General features: G+C 47.9%; 1 protein-coding gene across 1 annotated transcript in view; it reads right to left on the bottom strand.

Annotated features, from left to right (window-relative positions):
* Nucleotides 1-4,057: 4,057 nt before the first annotated feature.
* Nucleotides 4,058-19,449, bottom strand: part of ROR2 (receptor tyrosine kinase like orphan receptor 2) — a 197,374-nt gene continuing 181,982 nt past the window's right edge. Inside the window, exons 5-9 of the mRNA XM_054588032.1 lie at nt 17,261-17,388; nt 11,831-12,145; nt 10,505-10,750; nt 6,872-7,074; nt 4,058-5,519 (exon numbers count right to left, since the gene is read on the bottom strand). Of these exons, the coding sequence (XP_054444007.1) occupies nt 4,074-5,519; nt 6,872-7,074; nt 10,505-10,750; nt 11,831-12,145; nt 17,261-17,388 (2,338 nt within the window). The 3' untranslated portion in view covers nt 4,058-4,073. The remainder of the gene's footprint in view (nt 5,520-6,871; nt 7,075-10,504; nt 10,751-11,830; nt 12,146-17,260; nt 17,389-19,449) is intronic.

The raw sequence follows: 19,449 nt of genomic DNA, 5'->3' as shown, positions 1-19,449 counted from the left end.
GCAAACAGGACAAATTGTGGAAAAAAAAACCCCAATACTAATGATTTAAAATATTAACTTGCCCCGTCTTTTAAAAAAATGCATTAGAACTGAGCCAAGTGCTCCCCAGCCCTCTCCATGCACACTGCACCGCACCGCCAGCTGGGGTCTCAGGGGAAACGGCTCTCGAGACATTACCGGTGGCAGTGTCCCCCAGCAGAGCCCCAGGGGAGGGTGCACTGCAGCACCACATGCCACCTTCAAACTCACCAGCAAGGCCACCCCTAGGAACGCCTCCTGCAGACAAGCTCCCACCCACTGACAAGCAAAGATCCCCAAGATACATAATTACACGAACAAGCAAGACAGAAAACAATTTGTACAGGTTACCACTTATGTAAAAATGGAATAACTATGACAACATGCAGGCATATTTACTTACATTATGCATTAACAAACTGGGGTGATCCATAAAAAGCCAATAACAGTCCTGACTGCTGAGGCTTAATTGGCTGGGTGTCATCCTGCAAAGCAAAAGTTTCAATTCCTGGTCAGGGCACACACCTGGGTTGTAGATTCAATCTCTGGTTGGGGCGTGTAGGAGACACAACCAACTCCAAGTTTCTCTCTCACATCGATGTTTCTCTCCCTCTTTTTCTCCTTCCCTTCCCTCCTCTCTAAAGATAAATAAATAAATAACATCTTTAAAAAAGAAAGGCAGTAACAGTTGTACTTGGAGGGAGAGAGGGAGGGAAGCTGAGCAGAGCGGGTAACGAGGGAGTTCCCACTGTGTTGCTGAACTACAGGAATGCACTAGCTGTTCAATAACTACATAAATGATGAAACAATAGAAATACAATACTGTAAACATGCTATTGTCCAAAGTGTGAACATCTGACAATGAGGCTCATGTCCTCTGTGCAGGTGTCATGGATTTAAAAAAGACCTAAATCCAGGTCTTTTCTACCTAAAGATTTATTCTTTTAAGAGCCAATTACTGAGCCCCCTCACTAAGTACCAGGCCACAAAATACTTACAGTCTCAACCATCATGGGGACTGACTGAGGAGGGAGAAAAAAGTGGGTGAGGAGGCAGCAGGACTGACCTTGGAGAGGCCACATTGGCTTGCACTGGCCAGGTTTCAAGATAGTGCTCTGAAGTAAATTCACCACGACACAACCTTCCTAAAAGTTCATCCCAAAAAAGAAAAAAAAGATTTTAAATGGGCCCATAAGAAACTCACATAGAACCAATGTCTGTGTAAGATTTGAAACACAATTGTAAAATCACTGTCCAAGAACAGCTAACGCAAATCTTGATGTTGAAGTAAATCCAGAGTGAGCACATTTCAAGTGTTTTCCTGTTGAGAGAACCAAGAGGTTTTTTCTGATTTAGTGGGAAGCTGTCATATTCTGTAGCATTTAATCAAACACCCTAAAAATTAGTTCAGAATGTTAGCCATTGCTCCCACAGACTGTTTTAAGAAGTATTGTTTATCAGGGAATATAAGGCATGCACGTGGTATTTCTGGCTTCATACAGTTGATTAAAACTACTTATATGAGTTGCTCAGTAGCTGTGGAAATCCCCCTCTTGCAACAGGGACGGGCAGACCACTGGGTGGATGATACAAATGATATTTATTTGAATCATCCACATTAGCATTAAATCCAGTTGTTCTGGAACATCCCAACTCAGTTACTTTTGTACAATTGCACCAATTTTAAAAGCTCATTCTCTCTCAAGATGAACTGAGATTTTACAATTAAAATGAGTGGTAGCAAACACACACTATATTGAACCAAAAAAAAAAAAAAAATCCCCCAAATTGAAACCTTCACCACCCCACCCTGCCAACATGCTTCTGAAGAATCCCTGCTGTTGACTCCATTCAAGGTGGCCTGGGTATGAGGTTCCTCTCTGAGACTTGAGTGGCCGTGACTGCAGCTGGGCTGGCCTCCTGACTGAACTCATAGGAAGAGCGCCTGGACTGAACAGCGAGGACATCAGGTGGACCACATTAGAGATAAGCTCCTCTCTCAGATCAGTGGATGTGAGAAGTAGCTGCATCCAACACTGACCTTTCCCCTACAGTCAACCCACACTAGCCAGGAGGGGCTGGGGCTCCCAGTCTTACTCCATCACATCACTTTGCTCCAGCCAGCAGGGAAGAGTCAGTCCTGGTTTGAGGATACATGCAGGCACTTCATTTTATTACTTGTGTGTGGTGGGGGGCGGGGGGGGGGGAACTCTCCTGAGCAGCATTGTGCTAAATAAAGCAGTGGGCAAGAGGTATACAAGATAGACCTGAAGTTCAGGATGGCCCCAGACGCTGGGCAGTTGAGAGTAATCAATTCTGTGCTCAGAGGCTCTCAGTGGGTCCCCTGACCACAGCATCCGCACGCTCTGGGAGGGCACCTGTTAGAAACATACTTTCTTGGCCTGATCCAGTCAGCCCAGGAGCAGGAAAGAGGCACTGCTGCTGGCTGAAAAAAACCACTGCCTGCAAGTGGGAAGCAAATCCCTACCCGAGCCTGGTCTGGCCCTTCAGTTATACCCACTGCCGTGTTCACAGAAAACCTCCAGGCCATGGTGGGGGCAGGGCCAGGCCCAGGGGCAGCAGGGGACTTTGTGGGCTGGCAGAAGCCTCTCCCTGGCCTCACCCAAGTTGTGGCTGTTAAGAGTGCCCCTCCCCTGACCTCCCAGGTGACCCTGCCCAGGTGCACTCTGGCTCAGCTGGCCACACTGCAAAGGGTGCAGACAGCTGTGGGCAGGTAGTGAAGGAGGCCCATTTCCCCTCATGGTCTCACCGCCAGCACTGCTCTAGTGCCCTGCTTAGTACCAGGCTACAGGTCTACATGGGGTCCTGGGACCTCAGGAGGAGGGAGGTTTACAACCAAAGACCAACTTCATGTCATCAGCAATGAATTCACCCCCGCGACTTTAACAGAGAAAGCAATGGAGCTTGTTTCCATCATTTATTTATCAACATACATCCACATTCATATGAACTCTCAGGTTCTGGGCCAGTCCCTTAGGCTGCAAAGGGCTCAGCCCACATTGTCACCATCCAGCATCTCCCCATCCCACACTGCCTGATGCTTGACACCCTCACAACCTGCAGGGAGCCGAGCTAATGTGGTTGCACTACTGGAGACACCAGGCATGGGAGTCACATGTGGGCGCTGTCCTGTGTGTCCCACGCATGGCGCCCATGGGCCTTCTCTCTCACAGGAGTTCTGAAATGAACGGACCTCTCTTACATCGGTACAAACACAAGCAACCAAGATACAATCAGGTGGCATCCCAGGTGGGTAAAGTAAACAGTTAAATTACTAAGTCATTATTTTAAACTCAAAATACTTCGATGAAAATGGCATACAAAAACCATATAAATTACATAATAAGGTCTGTACACGATTCCAAGAAAACAAACAATACAGTGCTCTGTACACTATTGCTTCCTTTGTAACATTCCAAATTCAGAAACACTTTCCCTTGAATGCCAGAAAAGTGGGCAAAATACACATGCAGGATAATTCAAATCACTTCACAAAAATACAAAATCTTGTTGGTTTAAGGCACATTTTGTCTTAAAATGAAACTCCCGTTTCAGAAGCCCCTTTCCCACAAGTCCGTGGCAGGTGACAGGGTCCTTTGCCAGTTGAAGGGGCTGACACTGGCAGGGGCAGCCAAAGGAAAAGCAGCCTCTTTATCCGCAGCCAAAGGCAAGCTGCTGGGAGTCACGAAGCCCAAGTCCCATCTTGCTACCTTGAGCAAACCTACTGTCCCAAAGTTTTGCAATATTGGATCCATATGCAAGACGGTGGTGGGAAAATGCCAGCCATTTTCCTTCAAGGCACAGGCAATGCTCATTCCCATCCTCCTCTAGGGAAATGCAGGCCACATTGGGGGTCACTGTTTATTAGGTGCCACTGGCTCAGACCAAACAATGGCCAAGCGGCAGCTCTGTGCAAAAAGGATGCTGGGGATGAGATTTCGCATGGAGAGGCAGCAAGCCAGTCCCCGAGTGCCTGGGGCTCATTTGTCAAGGTGGTGGAAGTCTCCCACCAGCGCCCCTCAGCACCGTACCCCTCAGGCGTCCAGCTGGACCTCGGCCTCATCCATCTGCAGAGTGTCATTGTCCCCCAGCAGCTCGGTCTCAGGGACAGAGCCGTCCTCCTCCTCCTCTGCTTCCTGTACGGGGCTCTGGGCCGTGTCTTCAGGGATGTTCTGCACATCATCAGTGCCCTCGGAGAGCAGGGCTGCCCTGTCAGCCACTGACGTGTTGGAGGGTGCAGTGGTGACATACCCTGTGCTGGTGGAGCCACTGCCGCTATGGTGAGAGCCAGGCTTGGGGACCATCTGGGCAGGCACCTGCTGCGGGGCCATCTGCATGGGGATCTGGACAGGGTAAAAGTTGGGCAAATAGGCCCCATAGGCCGGCACAGGCTGGTAGCCATTGACAGGGATGTAGAGCTGCGGAGGAGGCACCAGGGGTCGGATCTGGCCCTTCATGGGGATGAACTGCGGCTGCGGGAAGGGTTGGGCCTTGGGCTTGGGGCCCCCATAGCGGGCATTGCTGACATTGCTGACTGGGCTGGTGCTCAGGGAGCTGGTCTGGGTGGCATTGCTGGCGCCCGAGGTCTGCGCCGAGCTGTTGTAGGTGGACAGGTTGCCCCAGGCCCGGAGCCTACTGTGGATGTCCTTGAAGCGGGGCCGCCGGCTGGGGAACTCGTTCCAGCACTCAATCATCAGGGCGTACACCCAAGCGGGGCAGTCATCCGGGCAGGGCAGCACCTGCCGGCTGCGGACCATCTCCACCACGTCCTGGTTGGAGTGTCCGCAGTATGGCTGCAGGCCGTAGCTGAACACCTCCCAGAGGACCACGCCATAGGACCAGATGTCTGAGTCCACGGAGAACTTGCCGTACATGATTGCCTCAGGGGACATCCAGCGGATGGGTAGCAGTGCATTCCCCATCAGCTTGTAGTAGTCGGCTGAGTACACCTCGCGGAAAAGCCCCAAGTCAGAGATCTTCACACTCAGCTTGTCGTACACCAACACATTGCGGGTAGCCAGGTCCTTGTGTACCACATGGTGGCTGGACAGATACTCCATGCCCGATGCAATCTGCGCCACCACATGCACGAAGTCAGGCGGCTCCAGGGCCGACTTCACGGTGCGGTCATCATCCGTGCTGCCCACATCAGAGTGTGGTGAGCGCATGACTAGGAACTCGTGGAGGTCACCGTGAGAGCAGTAGCTGAAGATCATGCTGAGGGGCTGGTCCTTGGTCACCACGCCCAGCAGGCAGACAATGTTGGGGTGCTGCAACCGCGCCCGCAGCATGGCCTCATGCCGGAACTCCTCCCGTAGCGACCCCTCTGCTTTGTCCTTCAGCGTTTTGATGGCCACGGCCTGGGCTGGCTCCCCTGATGCAGGGCCAAACAGGTGGCCTTTGTAGACCTTCCCAAAGCGGTCCTCCCCAAGCTCCTCCATGAACCTCACCGTGGACAAGCTGATCTCCTTGAGTTTGGCCTGTCAACAAGAAAGGCCTGTGAAACATTTCTGCCACTGCAACTCGAGAAGAAAGAGCAGTGAAGTTCTGAGGGGCTCTGGAGGGGCCAGTTCTAGTGCTATTTGCCAGCACAGCCTTGCAGAGGACCTGCTGGTCCTGCCTGCCCCTGGTTCAGCCCACCCCACACACTGCTTTCTGCTCTTAAACATGCTCTGATGTCATGAGGATGCCTGAAACCTTCAATGGGTCCCAGTCAGGCTGCAAATTATGTCCCAAGTACAGCTGAGATATCACAAAAGACTGTGTATGCGCGCGCGCACCTATTCACACACATACCCAACTAAGCTGAGCTCCAGTGGTCCCAGAGTCACCTCTGTGCTGTCCCAGCTGTGTCCCTCCCACCCAGGGACTTTCCTGCTCCCCGATATGTGTGTGTTCACTGAGAAGGTCCAGCCACCACTGCTCAGCACAGCAAGACCCATGTCTATTTCTCTGGAACCCAAGGTGCAGATCCCATGGTTTCTGTCATTTTTAGAGCCCAAGCCAACTGTTCTCCTGTTGCTCTTAACTGGCCTGTCTTGCTTCTTCCTCTTGATTAGGTGATCAATTAGATGCCTTTTGACAGAAGCACCATGTGGGTAAAATTGATGTGAACCTCACACCTCTCAGTTTCTATGGTTCTAACCTCTTCTCTGTGTCTGGACCCCAACCTCCTCATGGGAGCTTCGCTGACCTCAGAGAGCTCTGCATCCTCTTTGCCGTCCAGCTACCCGACCCCTGCCCCCAAACACTGAGTGAATCCTGGAGACAGAGCTGTGGGAGTCCACTCTTCCCCTTCAAAACCTGCAAGGGAGTGACATTTCCCCCCAAAGCTTGGAAGTAAGGCGACTGTCCCTCCCCACATGGCTGAGCAGCTGTGACAGACCTTCCAGTGCTGCACATTTCGGTGTGCTCTCACCATCCCAGCCACATCTACTATGGGGGGGGGGGGGGGCCCAGCCACTTCCTCTACAAGACTGTTTGCTTTATCCTTCCCTGAAAAACAAAACAGCAACACCAACCACACCCCAAACTAGCAGAAACAGGCCTCAGTCCCTTAACAATGCCATACTGACCCTCAAGTCAGGGAGACAGCCTGAGCCCTTCTCCGGTGTCCCCCTGTAGGCACAGCTTAAGCATCAGAGAGAGAAGACTGAGAGGGAGAAACCTCCCACTAGGATGTCAAATCCTCAACACGCATACCATGTATTTTCTAAAGACACAAATATGCTGACACATTTCAGAGAAACAACGAAAGGACAGTTTATAAGAATGCTGTGATTTGAGTAGATTAAGAAAGCTAATGTGGCAGGCAGAGGGTAAGCTGGGAGACCTGCTTGTGCTGGCCGATGAGGGGCATCTCCACATCCTGGCTGGGGGACGCCATCAGCTGCCGGCGAGGGGGCGCAGAGGCCGAAGCCTTGTGCTTGTTGCGACACATGCAGACCAGGAAGAAAAGGCAGGCGATGACCAGGGGGATGGCAATGCTTGGGACCAGGATGTACAGGATCCCCATCCTGCCGCCGTCCCGGGGACCTGTCAACAGCAAGGCTTTCATGAGTTCTCAGAAAACTACAAGCTCTCTGCTGGCCTGCTCCCTCCTCCAGCTGCAGTATTAAAGCATATGTAGATAGGTTGGTTGCACAAAGGGACACAATTATACACTCAACCTAAAAAAGCTAATGTACCAAAAAAACACATACCCTGGGTCAATCTGTGCGACTCAGTTCAGAGCTGCCCCACAGAAAAAGTGGAATACAGAGTCCTGAAGACAAATGAACCCTGAAGGCCTTCCAGAACCCCAGCAGCAGTGCTTTTCCCACCTAACACCTGAGCGCCACTGGAAACACGTGTTCTGCCTGCTTCTATCTTTACAAAACTTGGTGAAACACGTCTGACCTTTTTCCTCAGTGAAGGAAAACTCAGTACGGGGACTAGAAATGACCTTGTTCCTCATTCCGTATTTTAGGATTGTCCATGTTTTTTTGTATATTAACATGTTCTTCTCGGGTAATGATTACAAGAGCATTTGACTTGAAAGTGCAGTGGCACCGATGAGTTTGACCTACTACAGTGTATAGAGGGGCACAAGAATTCTGGAAGAGCCATGGTGAGACAGACGAACACTGTGAGGCTTCCAGGTAGAGCTTCCATTTTCCAGCGAGGGGTAGCCCTTTGTCTCCCATCCAGGACTTGGAGAGAAACAATGGGCCCCAGGTGGCAGTCTGACAACTGGAGCAGAGCTGGGGGCTCCCTCATAAGGAGGTAGAACCAGCCCCCCAAATGGGCCACTTCCCTACCCTATTCTTGTGAATAATCACATGGGACGTGGGTGCCCCTATGACTAGTAGATAACGAGCTCTCCATATGAGAGCAAACAAGTAACTTCTGATCAAAACAGCTAACTCACTTCTGAAAATGAACACTAACACCACCTCAGTATAAACACACCCCCCCCCCCCCCGCAAACTCACCCTCGCCCCCCCGACCCCCCGGTCCCAAACCCAGCCTGGCCTCCCGGCATCCAAACTAAAAGAAAATAACACTGCACACAAAACGCTACTGGGAGGAAGCCTTAGGGGACAGTGGAGAGTCTGTCCATTTTCTTTATTAGGGGTCAAGGAGAATCCACACCTCTCAGACTCAGACTGAGATCAGAGGTATGAGCACCATCCAAACTTCATATATGATCATTTATTTTTTCATTACCTTTCCAAAATTACAAACAGAACATGCTTATTAATAATTGTAGTATTACAGAACAATGAGTATTCCTAACAGCCCATTTTACCAAATGCTATTCCATTGTTAATAGGTTGCTGTTCACCTGATTTCTTATGTATGAGAGGGGATCCCCCAAAAAACTGCAACTATCTTCAGGGGATGGGTCCCTTTAGTATAGACTTCCCCATTAGGTGAGTGTTTTAGGAACCCATCTGTACCAGTATACCAGCTGGTATTGTTGTGAGAGGCTGTGTTGAGCATCAGTGAAAATTTTTTGAAGACTCTTTTGATGCATTTGCCCATTTCATGAGGGGTGATTTACCAGCACACCTGCCCACACTGCAGTGAGTACCCAGAAGTTTTTGGCCAAAAACAGCATGACCCCCAGGCCCTATCTCACTCTGAGTGACTTTTGTTTCCCTGGAAGAAAAAAGTCCTCAAAGGGAAATGTTTTGCCAATATGGAAGCGGTCAAACAAACAAACAAAAAACAGCAGAAGCACTAAAGGCATTAAAACCGATACATTCAAAAACTGTTTCGAGCAGTGGAAAAAAGTCTCAATAGGTATATTGCATCAAATGGAGTGTACTTTGAAGGTGACTGAAACTTAATTTGTAACATGTAAGAATACACAATTTTTATAAATAAATTCGGGTTTTTGGGGGGTGCCCCCTGTATACTTTCCATTGAACATGAAATAACCAATATTCAACTATTTTGACATATAGAAACAGCAGTTTCTTATGATTTTTTTAAAATAGAAGTTTGAATAGATTCATTCTAAATAGAATCATATCAGCCCTATTTCCCTACTCCTGGTTTTGTGGCAGAATAATCTATCTCAGATAGCACATGTAGCAGACAGAGAGAGCTCTAAGAGTTCCTCCATAGTGCCCACAATTCCATTCAACCCCCTATTTGTAAACAGTCTGTTTCTTTTCTAGCTATTGAAAGTGATTCGCAATAAATATCCTTCCATTTCTGCCCTCTAAGTACAAGTATTTCTGCAATATAAGATTCCTGCAATTGCCAGGTCAAAGAACATAATTTTTTTCCTTTGTTTTGATTTAGTTTTAAGTACAGAAGTAATAACTGCTCGTTATAAAAACATCTTATATTTTAATGTTTCTGTAGGTCATAGGAAATCACTGCTAAAAGTTTGATGTGTTTCTTCTTCAAACTTCCCCAGTGAAATACAGGTGCTTATGTGCGCGCGCGCGCGCACACACACACACACACACACTTTTGCTCATTTTGTTTTTTGTAAAAAGAAAGAAAAAAGAGAAGGGAAGGAAGGGAAGAAGGATGGAGGAAGAGAAGGAGAGAGACAGAGAGAGCGAGCGAGCAGATATAACACAGCTAATGTCCTACAGCTTCCTTCTTTGCCTTATCAGGACATCATGAGCATCCCTCCTTGCATTCCATAGAGTAGCTATACTATAATCTAAGAACTGACATTTCACTCTTAAAATTTACTCTTGTGATGAACACATACTGTTGAAGGTCTGTGAACTGCCTGCTGAGTGAATGGGGATGCAAGTTCGGGACCTGGAGCAGGATATGAGCACAGGTTTGCATTCCCACTGCTGGCAGTGTAGAGGCACATGGGCCCCACCCCACACCCGCTGCCAGGAGAGGTTTCCAGGTGAATGGTGAGCCTTGATGTGCTTCACCTGTTATCTCTCTTATCGGTCTTCTCCCAGGAATTTTCCACCAACCCTTTATCCCAGGTTCCAAAATGGAAGACTCAGAAGGCAGCCCAGTTTCAGGTATCCAGGCCAACTGGAGCAGGTGGAACATAAATATTGGAATATAGGAAAATAACACTTGTAAAGCTTGCAACCATTAATGACAAGCTCTTCTCCTATTCATAATTTAACAGAGAAATTGCAGTAAAAATGGTTAAGAGATAAAGTCTGCATTTTCCCTCACTCTGCTGAGCATATGAGGGAAGCCCAGGAGGAGGTACAGGCGGGGTACACCAACTGCAGACACCGCTGGGATAGTCTGCCTGTGCCTCCCCTCAGTAACAGTGGTGGAGAGACTAGATGCAAAAGGAATCCCAGGACTACACACAGGAAAAGGGCTGACAGGATGACCCCCAAATGCAAACAGAGTGAGTAAATTAGAGGTGATATTAAAACAAATAATCATGGTGGTGGAACGGGGGCAGTGCCCAGTACCCCCAGCCTCCTGGTTCCACATCATGCTTAACAGTGAACACTTTTAAAAAAATACTTACTACAAGAGGGTATGTCGCACAGTTCCATGGGTACATTTTTATTCTTTGTGAAGCACCAGGGGCCTTCCATCTGTCCCCCGGGGTTCCGACAGTAGGCGTGCCCCCCTCCGAGCTCAGGGAAGTCTGCGCTGGTCAGGTGGTGGCTGTGCGGGTGCTGCAGAGCCCATGGCTGGCACTGGTGCCCTGACTTGGTGGTGCTCGCTGTCCCTCTGTAATCTGTGCCCGAGCCATTGTAGCACTGATGGTCTGAGAGAGGAGATGTGTTAGGAGGCCCGAATCAAGAGCAAGTGGCCCTTCTTGGGTAGCTCTTCTAAAAAGGACAACAAACCACTTTGCCTGTACTCAAACTGGAGTTTCCAAAAGACCAAAGGATTTTATGTAACTTTTAAGAAAAGAAGCATTTAAAATAATGATAATCAGGTCCCAAACTCACTAATTAAAACAGGGGATACAACAGGACATATATGGGGAAGAAAACTTGTCAGACGTTATTCCATGACCCTGAAACCACCTTTAGGACCCACCAGGCACCCCCATTCCAGAATTAGGACCTCATGAGGAACATTTGCTCTGGATCCAAAACCAAACTGGGCAGGAGAGGAAAGAAAATGCCGGGCCTGACCCACACCGCAGACAACCCTGCTACCTCGGGAGCACATGTCTCAGCCCTGTGAGTCACTCCACCTCCTATGAGGAGCCCCCCAGTGCTCTCTGAGCCAGGCCTAGGATGTGCATATGTTGAATGGTTACAGAGTACTTACTGTGCTTGGCCACTGTTCTAAGAACCTTCTAAATATTATTAACTCATTTAATCTTTATTCCCACTCTCAAGGTTAGTAGTTATCATTCCAGTGTAATATGAGGAAACAATATTTAAGCGACTGAGAAAGTCGCACAAGTAAGCCCTGCAGCCAGGATTCAGGGAGCACAGTGGGCAGGGATCAGGCTCATAGGGCCTGGAGGAGCCCTACCGCACTCAGGAACCCCTTGGTCCAAGGAATGAATGCAGCCTCTGCCCTGGGTGCCCTGGAGGAGACCTGACCTAGCAGTTAGGACAGGGGCTTGTGGATCACAGGCGGGTTTGGAAGCCTGCCTGTTCCCTGATGCTCCTATGCTCCTAATTGTGTTTCCTGGCCAGCAGGCAGACAAATGACTTCACCTTGCAGAATGGAGGCTAAGGCTCAGAGAGGTGGAGTGACTTACTTGGGTCCCAAAGACAGGCAGGGGCCAGCTGGGTGTGGCCTGGAGCTAAGGCTGACAGGCCTGTTCTTAAGCCCTCCTGCTGATCTGACAGGAAGAGAGGCCCTGGGGGCAGGTGGGACTCACAGCGGCCCAGCCGTTCTGCTGGGATGCCGATGCGCATGCAGTTGGCAGCATCGGGGCTGTCAGGCATGGGCAGCGCCTCGCACTTGGGCAGCTGCAACCGCATGAGGATGAGCGGGTTGGAGCGCGCGATGGTGTACTCTTGGCGGCACAGGTCGCTCTCCAGCACCTCGCACTCGTCACGGCATAGCTCACGAGGCTTAGGTGCCCGGGATCGGGCGTCGCACAGCGGGAATACGAAGTGGCAGAAGGACGGAATGGCAAACTGCGAGCACTGGTCTGACAGGTGCGTGGACGTGCCAATCATGGTGAAGGCCGCTGAAGAGGCGCAAGACCTGTTAGGGGGGTAGCCTCCACCCCGCCCGCCGTGCCCCAGCCCTGCCCCGCAGTGCCTCCAGCCCTCCGCCCTATGTTCACTCCCACCCAGGGGCCCCAGGGAGCACATGAGCTACCCTAGTTTGAACCAGACACAGAAGGTTGGAAGCCTCACTTACATCAAAAGTAGAACAAAAAAGAAGGAAAACTAGGTCCAAGATGTCATCCAGCTAGATGCTTCTCCCATGACAGAAGAGTCCCATTTCAGACCTAAAAGCCGCCTCATCAGGCCCTGCTAAGGACTGGGGGTTCTGCAAGCACAGAGCATAAGTGAAGTCATGGGCATGGCTTCTAGAAAGAAAAGCTGGAGAAGAAGATGCACAGGGACCAGGCCTTGCTCTCCCGGACACCTCAGGGTCTGCAGGCAAGGTCACCGCAGCCTAGGGAGGCTTCAGTGGGGACGAAAGAGTCAGATAACAGGGAGTGGCAGAGGGAAGGAAGGCTGAGGGTGGTGGGGTGCTGAGCAGAGAGCTGAGGAACAACTGGACAGTAGGGAGAGACTTGTGATAAAGGAGGCGCAGAGATGCACATGCCCTCAGGAGAAGCTCAGGAGGCTCGAAGCCGGGGTCCCTGTTTGCTTTTTAGGGCAAGGTGTCACAGCATGGGGTATGATGGGAATGAACCAGCCCAAAGGAGGAACTTGACACCTGACATGGAGAAACTGAGGGGGCAGGAGGAAAGGCTGTGGCAGTCGGGCCTCAAAGGAAGTCATCAGCCAGAAGGCCCACCTCACTTTGACCTGTGAAAGACCTGCTTATAAGGATTTGATCTTGGGCAGCTAAAGAAAGAGTGGCCCCTTCCCCTACACATCCTGCTCAGAGAGGTTGGAATTTAGTTTCTGGGAAACCCAAGTGCCACCCTTCTCATGCCATACCCTTTTTGGCCAGCAGGTGGTGCTGCTGGGACCCATTATCCCCAGGAGACCCACCAGGCACCAGGGAAGGCTCCAGGTTAGGCTCCAGGTTAGACAGCTGCACAAGGAGCCCAGTTCCACCTTACCCAACTCTTTACTACAGGCAAATCTGGGGAGTGAAAGCCCACAGGAAGGTTGTAAAATGGAAAGGAAGAATGGCCTGCAAGGATGGGTAACAGCTGTGTCCGCGCACTGCACCTGACGCTTCATGCCAGGCACTCTGTGATATGCGGGTCACACATCCTTTGTCCTCCAGGTCACTTCTGGCTAACATTAAAACTGAGGAACAGAGATTGACCACAAACCCAGGTGTGAATCAAGTTCAGTCACATCTTTGTGGAGTTAGCGGCCACAAGGATGAGCGGCTGGCCTTGACTCCCGGGCAGGGAAAGACTAAGAAAGCCATTAGTCTTTCTTTTGAGGAAATTGATTGATCCATTGTCAGAGCTGATCCTTGTAGTATTCCTCCTTCTTCCCTCTCCCTGAGGTATCAAGTGAGGGCTTATTTTTGTAAGTATGGTTCTAGGTGCTGAGTTTATCCATGTCCTCTCTTTCGCCCACACCCTGCACATCACTCTGAAGGCTTCTTGGAGCTCATTTCCTGAGAAGCTCCCAGAGTCCTGGGAAGTAGCTCTGACAAGCATGCTCTCTGAACTGGACATCACAACAAACGCAGTCTCTAAGTCACAGTCAGTCTAGAACACCTTCAAATCAAATTTTTAAAAAAATTTAACCATATGGGAACATATATTTTCCAATGATACCTTGGACAAGGGTTTGATCTCCAAAATATATAAAGAACTTACAGGATTCCTCACCAGGAAGAAAAACAATCCAATTAAAAAATGGACAAAAGATCTGAACAGACACTTCTCCCAGGGGTAACAGACAAAGGGCCCAGAGACATATGAAAGGATGCTCAGCATCACTAGTCATCACAAAAATGCAAATTAAAACTACAACGAGATACCACTTCACAGTGATCAGAACGACCATCATAAACAAGTCAACAAACAATGGGTGCTGGCGAGGCTGTGGAGAAAAGGGGACACTAGTGCACTGTTGGTGGGAATGCAGACTGGTGCAGGCACCCTGGAAAACAGTATGGAATTTCCTCAGAAAGTTCAAAATGGAAGTGCCTTTTGATCCAGTGTTCCCACTGCTGGGATTATACCCCAAGAATCCTGAAACATCAGTTCAACCTATGTACCTCAATGTTCACAGCAGTGTTATTTACAATAGCCAAGTGCTGGAAACAGCCTGAATGCACATCAGTAAATGCGTGGATCAAAAAACTGTGGTGCATTTACACAGTGGAATATTACACAGCAGAAAGAGCTACTACTCTTCACAACAGCTTGGATGAAACTGTACAGCATTATGCTAAGTGAAAAAAGCCAGGTGGTGAAAGACAAATACCATATGATCTGGCCTATAAGTGGAACCTAATCAACAAAATAAACAAGAGAGCAAAATAGGACCAGAGACTTCGAAAGAGAGGACTGACAGTGACCAGGGGGGCGGGGGGAGGGGGATAACAGGGGAAAGAAAGGGAAGGGGCAAGTCAAGGAACATGTATAGAGGACCCATGGACATGGACAACAATTGATGGAGGAGGGTTCAATATGAGAGGGGGGTAGGCAAGGCAGGGGAGAGCAACAGTGGGAAAATGGGGACAGCTATAGTTGAACAACAATAAAAAAATTTTTAAAACAATAAAAAATAAAAATAAAATTAAAATTAAAAATCCACAAATTTAGAGATTCCTCATTCTAAACTTTTATCTAAAAGCTGCTACAAAATCAGTCTGATCATATATCCAACTTGCCCAGTCCTTTACACAATTCCTGAAGAAACAGCTGAGGGACAATTGTGGGCCTTGAATCAGCGTTTGCCAATTAGTGGATTGTAAAATTAATTCTGCAGTCTGTGGCTAGCATTTTAAAAGATAATTAGAACAGAAGAGAGGATATCAGAGTGCATAGGTCACATAAAGGGTACAACCAACTTTTTTTTTAATAAAATAAAACTAAAGAGAAAAATCCAAGTGCACTGTCTTTATTAAGGGTAAAGATTATTTCCTGTAATGCATTTCAATTCTATGAAATACATGCATGCATACACTAAGTCACAATGTAAAATACTCCTTTTACTGCATGTTGTGGCCAGAAGGTTTGCAAAGTTCTGCTTTAAATGGCATAAAAAGCTTTAGCAATGAGAGAAAGCAATGTTTTCAAAACATTCTCACCACTGGACCCAGAGGGCGTCTTCCAGGATTTGCCAAGTCCCACTATTGCCCTTCCGTTTCTCACTGGACACCTGGCCCTGTCCTCACATGGCTCTGGAACTATATAGGCCAGGTAGACCCTCCCATAACCGTGATCTTAGACTCTATAGACTGAGAGTAAAGGGCAAGGCCAGAGTTGACCTAAATGCATTGAGTTGGCCAAAAAGCTCATTTAGTTTTTTTCCATATGATGGCTCTAGCAGTGCTTTATTCAAACTTCATTCAAAACACCTTTGTTAGATTAAATTGTGACAACTGTCATATGATCATGCATTTCTAAAAAACTTATCAAAACTGGTAAATTTTTGTGTAGCTATTTGAGAACTGAAGATGGAAGAAAATTTGTGCAGTATATGGAGAAGGTGCTGTGACTGAGCAAACATGTCAGAAGTGGTTTGCAAAGTTTCTTGGTGCTATTAACATTTGGGCCAAATAATTTTTTTCCTGTGGGGCTGTCTCATGCATTAGAAAATGTTTAGCAGTATCCCTGGCCTGTACACACTAGAAGCCAATAGCAAGAGATAGCCAACATACTCAAAACATCCAAATCAATACAGTTATTAGTGAAAATAAAAAATTTGTCTTTTACTTTATGAAAGAAACCATATGGACTTTTGGGCCAACCCAAAAGAAGGATATCTGAATCACACCTATATGGGTTTCTGCCTGAGGTCCTCATGCCTGCCCCTTACCAAGGCAAGCATCATTAGACTCTCCTGGGCAACCCAGCATCAGAGGTCAACCAGTGATTCATGTGGGCAGCTGAGGTCAAAAACTACCATGTAGAGCCCTGGCCAGTGTGGCTCAGTTGGTTAGAGCATAATCCCATAACCAAAAGGTTGCGGGTTTGATTACCAGTCAGGGCACGTCACATGTGTGGGTGTGGGTTCGATCCCCAGTCCGGGTGCGTGTGGGAGGCAGCCAATTGATGTTTCTCTCTCTCCCTTCCTCTCTCTCCAAAAGCAATGAAAAAAATGTCCTTGGGTGAGGACATTTGAAAAACTACTGTGTAGAGAACCAAATTAAACTGGTACACCTGCATTCTTCACAAGATTTTCCTGGTTTCTTAGAGCATCCAGAGCAAGAAATGTGTGTGCCTTCGTGGGGACGGAAGAGACAGGAGGAAGATGTTTTGTGGAGCTTTCACTTAATCTATTTCCTCACTTCTCAAGAGGTTCCCCCAAGAAGACCTTTACATCAATGTGTAAAAAATCAGTGCTTTGAAGTCTAATATTCAACCAGAGATAGTAACTCCTAACAAGATGAAGAACGACCTGCTTCATTCCTGAAAAATTTGCTTCATTTCTCTCATGCTTTAACATGTTCCCTGGGAGCTGAGGGCTGCCACAGGCCTCAGCTCACTGCAGTTTCCCCATACATGACCTGAAACCTCTCCCAAACAACTGAGACTGGACACACGTACCTTTTAACCAGCACAACTCCAGGAGGGTGCGGAGTCACGAAAGACAGAACAAAGAGGTCAACTACAGTGAGTATCGTGGGTCCGGGCTGCCTGCACCAGGGTGGCTGGCCCTGGGACAGGAGACCCCGGCTGAGGCAGTGAGGGCAAGACGGACTCAGGGTTCAGGACCCACACGGCTGGCCTAATCCAGTGTGTCAGAAGTACAGTTTATTCTCAACAACCCACAATTGCCAATTTAAATATACAAATGGGAGGAACAAACCATGGCAGCCACTGCAACTGCTTCTAAAAAAGATCTCTTTCCATTGTAGGAGACATGGAGCAGGGACACACTGTCTATGGCAGGAACTGATAAAACACCCACAAGCAGACCACCTGCATGGTGAGAGGCGCCCATGCCTGTGACTGTCTCCCAAGGAAAGCTGGTGCTCCTACCTGTGATTCGGTTCTCGATCTCCCCCTGCATCTGGAGGGAGTCCACATAGATGGTCCGGTTCCCAATGAAGCGAGCACAAGCAATTCCCCGGTAAGGCTGGCAGAACCCGTCCTCATGGTCATCGTCTCTGGGGAAACACACAGTCTGTAAGCACAATGAAAGCTTTCCAGCACCCCAATAAATTTTTCTTTTTAGATACAGCATCTTATGATCTAGCCACCTTCTTCCTCAGTATTTTGCCCAAATGAATGGAGATCTTATGTCCACACAAAAACCTGCACAGAGATGTTTGTAGCAGCTTTATCCATAATTGCTAAAACTTGGAAGCAGCCAAGATGCCCTTTAGTAGGTAAGTGGATAATAAATTCCATCCAGAGAGTGGAATATTATTCAGTGACAAAAAGAAATGACATAGCAGAACCTTAACTGCTTATTGCTAAGAGAAAGGAGCCAATCTGAAAAGACACCATACTGTATGATTCCAACTACAGAACATAACATTCTGAAAAAGGCAAAACTATGGAGACAGTAAAAAGATCAGTGGTTGCCAGGGATGACTAGGCAGAGCACAGGGAATGCTTAGGGCAGTGAAACTAGTCTGTATGATATTATAATGGTGGATATGTCATTATTTATTTTTCCAAACCCATAGGATACACGACACCAAGAATGAATATACATCCACAAGAATATATTCACAATACATTAGTGAATGTATTGGACAGACTTCAGTTAATAATAATACACCAATATTTGCCTGTCAATTGTAGTAAGTGTACCACACTAATGCAAGATGTTACTAATGAGGGAAATTGTATGTGCAGAAGAGGTGGGGGGCAACATAAGGACACTCTGTACTTTATGTTCAATTTTTCTGCAAACCTAAAATTTCTCTAAAATATAAAGTGTATTAACATTTAAAAAATTTGGCATCTTTAAGTGGGGAGGGGATGGAACCAGCGGAGAACTGAGTGTGAAAGGTGGATTATGAGGGTATATGTACAAATACAGACAGATTGTTAAATGTTAACATTTTCCATCAACATCAGAAACATTTTTGCATACCCTTATACACTTATGTTGTCTGTCAACAAGGCTTTTATGAAACTGATGATAATCCAGAAACTGTTCTACCTTTAAATGGCAGGAGAAATCTTTGAAATGGAGAGAGCCAATGCGAGGGACTTCAAAGTTTGGCTCTCACAGAATTTGCACCAGGAGGTATGCTGATCATCACAGAGACATAAGTTTATCATTGCTATGTAGACAGCACAGATCACGCGTGTAAATATAGGGGACAGAACAGGAGACTCACAAAAGCACACCCTTCCTCTTGGTCCTGCAATGTGGCTTTCCCAGGGCCTGCAGGGAATAGCCCCGTTGGTCTTAAATTCTTCTCTGAAGAACCTCTGGTCATCAGATGCTTAGGGCCACAGCAGATGTATGAGGGCTGCTGTGTGCTAGGGAGGAAAAGGAAAGGGGGCCTGGGGATCCCAGGACAAGCTTTGGACAAGTGCTCAGGCCTATAAGATGCTTGTTTTCAAGCAAATCTGTGACCTGCCCATAAGCTTGTCATTGCACTGCCCCCTGATTTTGACACTCCCCCTGAAACTTATGTTGTGTCCAACAAAACCAGGTAGACTCACAAACCCTGCCCTGATTCTCACAGGTATAAAAGCTGGACGCTTTGCAGCAGTGGAGAATAAGGGGGCATAGTCACCTCTGCCTAGCTCTCTCTGCTCTGCTGTCTTCTTGGTCCCTGAAGAAAATCTCTTTCAAACAGAACTATATAGATCCAAAAATAATCTAAATAAGGCAGATTCTGGCACCAACAAGAGCCAGAGGCCCTTTCTCTCCAGTTCACTGGACATTATTCCTTTGGGTCAAGGATTCCTTAAATAGAGTTTAAATGGGCAAGCACATGAGCTAATAATACACACACAACTTACCCTCCTTCACTCTGTGAAGTGGGGTTAACTGCTGATTAAATTAAAACCAATGTCTATACTTTACAGACACACCCATGCAAGTGCAAGTAAGCTCTGCCCCAGCGTGTGCTACGCACAGATTAGGTTCAGGATGCTTGCCTGCTGTGCCAGGAAAATCATTAAGAGGGATGTGTTCTGAGGAACATCACCTATGCCTAGGGTATGAGGTTTGATTCAGTCAGTCCCTTGGGGCATCCCAA

The sequence above is a fragment of the Pteronotus mesoamericanus genome, unplaced genomic scaffold (genome assembly GCF_021234165.1).
Source record: "Pteronotus mesoamericanus isolate MK-2021 breed Mesoamerican mustached bat unplaced genomic scaffold, CSHL_Meso_final scaffold_125, whole genome shotgun sequence".
Taxonomy (NCBI): domain Eukaryota; kingdom Metazoa; phylum Chordata; class Mammalia; order Chiroptera; family Mormoopidae; genus Pteronotus; species Pteronotus mesoamericanus.
Note: the sequence above shows the minus strand (reverse complement) of the source record. Positions and strands in the feature narration are given on the sequence as shown.